Below are 7,391 nucleotides of genomic sequence, written 5' to 3' on the forward strand. Positions count from 1 at the left end.
ATTTATAATCCCAAAGTTACGTTATTGGAATCCCATCAAGTAGATTCCAATCTACCACTTACAATGCTACCCAAGGCGAAAATAAAGATACTAAATTATATTTTCAATCATCGGGGAGTCAGGGGGCTCTAAGTCCAGCCACGAAGATGGCTTTCTGGAACCAAGAGAGCGACCCAGGGCCTCACCCTGTTTTTATTCAGTGGGGGAGTGGCTTGAGGAGGATTGACTGAGAATTGTGGGAAATAGGTGATCATTGTGAGCTGAGCTAGGTGGGTGGCCTACATTTCCCTAAGGCCAATTGAGAAACAGAAGTCCTAGCCGACTCTGTACATAGGAAATAGAGTCAGGCTCAGTCAAAATGGAGACAGCCACTCTTCTTTCAAGGAGAGCTGCTCAGGTGGTCCTCCACAGTCCACAACTCATCGCCACCTACCAGCTCATCATCTCTCTGCAACCCATCTCCATCTACGTAAATGGGGGGGCCTGGCCCTAGCTCAGGCCTTTAAGTGGCTGCTTCCGCAAAGCTGTCAGCCTCAGGTTGCTGGAGTTTGAACCTCACACCTCTCCCGCTGGCCAAAAGTGCCCTGAAGGCATTCGAGCAAAAAAAAAAAAAAAAACCTTATTCCATCTAGTAAATGGAACACTTTCCCTGGTACCTAAAGTCCACTTTATAAGATTATAGATCCTAATCTAGGAATCACTTCTTAAGAAGACTGACGTGATAGTGTCTTCCCTTTAGGGGTGACTTGTCACACCTATCTTTCTGCATGACCTGAACAGACACAACATCTTATGCTGTACAGAAAATATACAGGTTATGGTATAGGTGATTGAGGACAGTGATCATTTCCAGAGATACTCAGCATGCAATATATAGCAAACCAAACTCCATACGTCCTTCTGGTGCCTGTCACCCAAATCTGTGCATATTTCTTCATTCTTGTCTTAAATGGCACTAGTATCCCCAGAGTCATGCAGGCCAGTGGTCACCATGGTGCACCCCACTCAGATTTTCATGTCTCTGTCTCCCTAATTGTGTTTTCAGTCTGCTCTATCCTCCCTGGGTCAAAACCTTGGTCTGGGCTCTCTGTCTCTATTGAATCAGAGCAAAGGCCCACCCCACTGTTCTTCCTGCCCCTGCTCCCCTAACCCCAACACATCCCCCAACCTGCAAGTTAGGGCATTCCTTCTCAAATTACAATCCCAATATAGATATAGAATTGTTGTGCTGGTGACCTCAGACTTCCTGCATGCAAATCTGTAGGACTTTTGTGACTATGAGCAATTAGCTTACCTGCCCCATGGTTTCTTTATCAGTAAATTGAGTACAATAATCCTATCCAAGAGTTAGTGCAAGTTTTGATTAGCTGCTCCCAAAATAGTTCCCAATTAGCGCCCTCCTCCCCCCAGTGTCCTGCCTGGGCATAATCTCTTCCAGAGTGTGGCAAGACCCGAGTGCTTTCTTAGAATAAATAGAATTCAACAAAAGTGAGGGAATATTACTCCTTGATGGGGTAATAGAAGACAGGGCTTCTGTGTTGCTTGCTCTCTCTGGCCCCTCTCCCTAGTTTGCTCAGATGAGGCCAGCTGCCAGGGTACAAGCTGCCCTCTGGAAATAACCACATGGCAGGGAACTGAGGGTTGCCCACTCCCCAAGAGCTGACTCACGCCCGAGGGAGTCAGTGGGCTCAGGAGCAGGTCCCTCCCCAGGGACACTGAGATAAACCGAACCCCAACCGTCCCTTGGTTGCAGCCTTATGAGAAGCTCTGAGCCAGAAGATGGACTTTCAGAAATTGCTAATAAATGCTATCCCAAGTCACTGAATTTAGGGATAATTTGTTATGCAAGTAATAGATAACTATATAAAGATTAAATGAAATAACACAGATAAAGAGCTTAGGACACTGCCCTCTGCCTAGTCAGTCAATCATGGCTACCATCATCACCATTATTATTACTATTATTACTGTTTATCTACTGTACCCCCGGCTCCTCCTAGAGTAGTGGGTCCACAGTCTTCTAGTCAATCTTATTTTATTTTTTTATTTTTTGGCAGAACCGGGGATTTAACTCAAGTCATTGTGCTTGCCAGGCAAGCGCTTATTCTACTGAGCCATCTCCCCGGTCCCTAGTCCATTTAAAATATTTGATGACCAAGAGAATAAACAGAAGACATGAAATAGCTCTCCCCACCCACTCTTTCTGCTAGGCTAGAAAAGAAGCTGCTGAGTGTTGGAGGGGCAGCTTGAAGGCCCAGGTTCTTGGGCCGGGGAGATGGCTCAGTAGAATAAGCGCTTTCCTGGCAAGCACAAGGGCTTGAGTTCAATCCCCGGTTCCCGAAAAAAAAAAAGGCCCAGGTTCTCCAGCCTCCAACCAGAAATGGACCAAGGAAAACAATAGGGACTCCACATGCTTGGGGTTACAAGGATCCTTTGTGAACTCACAGCCTCCTCCAGCCCAGGGTGTGTTTCCAAGGAAAATACCACAAAACTGGCCCTGTGTCCGCACCCAGATTCTGCAAGGCTCAGAGAAAACGAGGAAACTCGCATCACCCACTTTCTGTCCTGGCCATCCAGGTAGATGCACCCCGGGCTGTGGAGACCCCAGTGTAATAAAAAGCAACTATACATATCATCAGTGTCTTAATGGTCCACTTGCCCACTCCTTCACTCCCCCAAAACTTCTTCCATTCATATATCACTCATTTAATACTTAGCTCAAATGCCTCCTCCGCCATGATACCGTCCCCACTGTGCCAGACAAACAAGGCTCTTCCGCCTTGGAACCTGCTCTCTCACTTCCTGGTACTAGGAGGTCCTAGGTGAGTGAGGCCACTACTGTCGGTGCCTGGCCACTAAGCAGGCTGTGAACTGGCTTTGGAGGGCAAGGATTGGGTCTCACTGCTTCTGTGTCTCCTTTTCATCAGAGCTGATGAAGCAGACACTGATGCCCAGTGAGTTACAGAGGGCTTTCAACTCTTGTTTGTGTACAGGACTGCGGGAAAGAACAGCCAGGAGTTTATCCCAGAAGAAAAGCTGGAGAGAAGCTCCAATCTCCTGGGATCAGAAAGGTGTGCAGCGCACACCAGAGACCTGGAGAACTGGACCTACTTTAATATAGGAGAGGTTTATTTTTTTTTGTTTTTGGTGCCAAGGACCGAACCCAGGGCTTCCAGCTTGCTAGGCAAGCATTCTACCGCTGAGCCAAATCCCCAACCCCGACCTACTTTAATATAGAGACTGCCTCCTTCCTCTGTGTGTTAACAAGGAGACTCCCTGATTTGAGCCAGTAGTTCTCAGAGTGTAGCCCCCAAAGTAGTTCCATCAGCATTACTGAAGGAAATGCCAGTTCTCAAATCCAAGCCCAGACCTAGTACATGAGAAATTCTAGGGTGAGAACCAGCAATCTATGTTTTAACTTGTCCTCCATGTGATTCTGATCACACTTATGTTTTTTTAAAGAAACCCTTCTAAGTCTACTAAAACACATGTGAAAAAGACCTTAGAAATGCAACCCAGATTGATTTAAAAGTAAGATTAAAGAGGAACTCAGAATGGTGCCACTTGCTGTAAAACCCCCATGATCCATGACACACCCACTACTTTCCATGGAACAGTTCAACAGGCAATTAAATGAACTCAACACATTTATTTTAAATGTGCAAAATGAATTTTCATATCGTAAGAGTAACACCAGATGTTTCACCTCTTTTTCCTAATTGATTTTCCAGCCCACAGCAATTCGCCTATATTTTCCAGTTGGATCCCAATACAGTGAGAAGAGGGTGTTCCGGCAGGATTATTAAATGCCATGCATCTTAAGACAAGCATAACTCATGCTGCTATGAACCACCCTGTTAGCCGTCTCCCCAAAATATAAAGAACAGACAGCACTAGATACCAGCAGATTGGAGCTGAGAGAGAGGGCCCTTTGAAGAGCTCCTGTCTCCAGGCCTTGGGCTGGCAGCAGTGTTGAGGCCTGGGCACTAGGCCCAAGTCTGAGCTCTTCCCAGAGTCCTGCACACCCTGGTACTAAGGGATTTGCTAGCTCTGAGCCCTGCAAATAAACTCTTTGCAACAAGTTTTGGCTCTAAAATAAAAAAGAAGTAGGTGAGGGGAACTAAGGAAGAAAGGAGTAGAGCAGCCCAGCCCTGAGGGACCCTGCCCTTCACAGACAATCCCCCTCTGTCTGCGGCCAGGCACCAGCCCAGCTGAGCGTCAAGCCTGTTAATACATGTTTAAGTGGGGGAAAGGTCGCCTTCAACCAGGTTTTCTTCACTCACAAAAGCTCTTGAGTCAGAGAGAAGACTGGCAGACAGAAGGCTCAACTTTGAAGCAGAGGACTTCAAAGGAGACCTCCCCTGCCACTAGCCTGGGGTTGGAGAGGTGAAGGGCAGCACCAAGTGCTAAAAACCCAGCAAGTGCAGATTCGTAAGACAAAAGCGTATCTGGGATAGGTGAGAGGCTGGCATTCCTCTCCCTAGAAGTTTCTGGTAGCCAGCAGGTTGGAGCCATCCTACTCTGCGGTTAAATGTGCTTGCCAGGTACAAATCAGCCTGTCTAAACCTGAGGACCAGAGGAGGCTGTGTCTGAGACTAGAAATGCTCAAGAGTGAAACACTAAGTGGGCCTGCTCCCGTTTTTAAATAACTAACACTTAAAGCCAACGTTCTGTCCTGTAAGGTCCTCTGCGGTCCTTAGAATAAAGCATTCTGGGTTCCTGCTAGAGACACTCACATCAGAAGTTAATAAAACAATCAGCTTTTTATTCAACCTCTCCCACTTCCACTCAGCAGTTCCAGCTCCAAAGATAACCCCCTGCATCTCAGGGCTATGGTCCCTATGATCCAACAGAACCAAAGGCTACCATGTGGCCAGCCTGTCTAAAGATACTGTCCAAATCTGAGGGGCGCAAATTATAACTGTTCAAGATCAGAAGCACCAAACCCCTAGAGCAGACTTAGGATAGTGTTTCTAACACATATAGATGAAATAAAAAGCCAAAGTATGTTTGGCTTCACCTAATTGGACACATTCCCAATAATTAGAGCTAAGGTTTTTCGCTCTGGGTGTCCAAGTCACCCACTTATCTTTCCCAGGGAATGTGACAAGAGCCACCTGTCTCCATCAGCCACCTAACCCCTGAAGACCTCACCCAGAGTGCATTAAATCTGTTATCAGGAAAGGGGGATGCCGCCAAGAAAGGTTCTCACGTAGAATTTTTTCCCTTGTCCAAACTTCAAAATTTCTTAGACCACAGGAGCCATTTATAAATGTCATCATAGTCTTTTAATATTTTACATAAAAAACTGTATACACAGCTTATAGAACTTTTATGTAAACATCATAAGCTCATCACTTTGTCATTTGTCAGTTTATTTAAAAAATAAAAAAACAAGACAACAATTTAGTATAAGTACCACTGGGCTGGGAGGGGAGGGGGAAAAAGGGTAGGTTTGCTCTGTCTGTACAAAGATGCAGAGAAAACTTCAGAGCTGTAGAGACTGCTCTGTGAAAAAGATTTAAATAGACCCCAATACTTGTCACCTTCCTTTACCCAAAGTGTGCACAACGTGCACAATAAAATCACAAAAGTGTTGCCCCCCTTTTTTGCAAGAAAACAAAGCAAGTATCAGTGGGTTTCCCCCCTCTCTTTGTTTTAAAAGTCATCATTTTTTAAAAAAGACATCAGAAGTAGATGAGGTTACAGCATACAAGTGTGGTCAGAATGCTACTGTCTTATGCAAATGACAAGTGCATTAAGTGTCAAACAATGAAATAATTGTGCAAAGAATTCTTTCAACAACAAAAAGTTTAGCCTTTAAATAAATCAAGTAACAGTTTCGTAGACCGAACAATTTCCACTTGTAGGACAGGCACAAAGTTCGCTATGGCAAAATCAACCCGGCAGCGCCTGCAGGTGGCTGGCAGGTGAGGGGTTCGCTGGGGGTTGCTCGTGGGAGCCGCGTTCTCAGCCCCTGGACCGTTTGGAATGTCTTCTCCAGGGGTCAGAAAGATGGCCAAGTGCAGTCCATGCTTGGATGGGCGCCCGATCCAGCCTGGGCCGGAGCTTTTGTGGCACTCTGGTCACTCCACTCGCCACCACCACCATTAAACACCATCTTACCTCCGAAAATAAAATTATATCTATATTTATATAACACCCTCCCGTCCTCCCCTGCCCTCCCTCCCGCAGTTCCCGAGGTCTATGTTACAGAAAAGGGACAGCACGTGCTGGCCGGTTACGGGCGACATCAGATGGGGCGCGGCCACCCGCCGGCGCCTCGCGCGCCCCTGGGACCAGAGGCGAAGTGGTGGGGTAGAAAATGGGGCGGAAAGAGTCGGAACACACACGCAGCCACACACTCTGAGGCCTGGCTCTTCGGAACGGATGCTCGGGAACCCCTTGGCACTCGGCGGGATGTCTGGGCCTGTGCAACACAGCTGGACAGACACTGGGAAGGGGCGCCGACGCCCACGCTAGTCCTTGGTGCGACAGCCGGAGCCGCTAGCAGACGCCAGGCAGTGCTGCGGGGGCCCCGGGGCGTGGGTCTTCCCTTCCCCCGGCTCGCAGGGCCGGGCCGGAGGGGGAACCGCGGGACAAGGCGGGTGGGGCGGCGCGGCCTCATAGCACCTTGCAGCAGTTGATGCAGCCGTTCTGTGAGCCGTAGCGCTTCTGCAGCGCGGCGCGCGTGGCCGTCTCGAAGACCTCGCGCACGCCCTCCTTGGTCTTGGCCGAGCACTCGAGGTAGTCGTAGGCTTGGATGCGCACGGCCATGGCGCGGCCGTCGTCCGTGCGCACCGGTTCCTGCTTCATGCGCGCCAGCTCGGTGCGGACGTGCTCGTCGCTGCGCAGGTCTTTTTTGTTGGCCACCAGGATGATGGGCACGTTGGGGCAGAAGTGCTTCACCTCGGGTACCCACTTCTCGGGGATGTTCTCCAGCGAGTCCGGGCTGTCCACCGAGAAACACATGAGTATGACGTCGGTGTCAGGGTAGGAGAGCGGCCGCAGGCGGTCGTAGTCCTCTTGGCCTGCCGTGTCCCACAGCGCCAGCTCCACCTGCTTGCCGTCCACCTCGATGTCGGCCACATAGTTCTCAAAGACGGTGGGCACGTACACCTCGGGGAACTCGTCCTTGCTGAACACGATCAGCAGGCACGTCTTGCCGCACGCGCCGTCGCCCACCACCACCAGCTTCTTGCGGATGGCCGCCATGGGCGCGCTGGGCCCGCGCAGCACCGGGGGCCGCGCTCGCTGCTCAGCACTCTCTCGGGCGGGGGTCGCTAGCTGCGCCCGGGCCCCTTGGCGGCGCGCCGGGTCGCTGCGCTCGGGCTCCCGCGGTGGGGGCGCGGGCGCATAGGGCGCGCCGTGCAGCGGCTGCGCTACTCCGG

The 7,391-nt window shown here is 49.7% G+C and overlaps 1 protein-coding gene across 1 annotated transcript in view; it reads right to left on the reverse strand.

The window, feature by feature from the left end:
- Positions 1 to 5,269: 5,269 nt before the first annotated feature.
- The window catches only part of Rhob (ras homolog family member B), a 2,336-nt gene continuing 214 nt past the window's right edge, over positions 5,270 to 7,391 (reverse strand). Inside the window, exon 2 of the mRNA XM_004627465.2 lies at positions 5,270 to 7,341. Within this exon, the coding sequence (XP_004627522.1) occupies positions 6,625 to 7,215 (591 nt within the window). The 5' untranslated portion in view covers positions 7,216 to 7,341 and the 3' untranslated portion in view covers positions 5,270 to 6,624. The remainder of the gene's footprint in view (positions 7,342 to 7,391) is intronic.

The sequence above is a fragment of the Octodon degus genome, unplaced genomic scaffold (genome assembly GCF_000260255.1).
Source record: "Octodon degus isolate 3935 unplaced genomic scaffold, OctDeg1.0 scaffold00019, whole genome shotgun sequence".
In the NCBI taxonomy this organism is placed as follows: Eukaryota; Metazoa; Chordata; class Mammalia; order Rodentia; family Octodontidae; genus Octodon; species Octodon degus.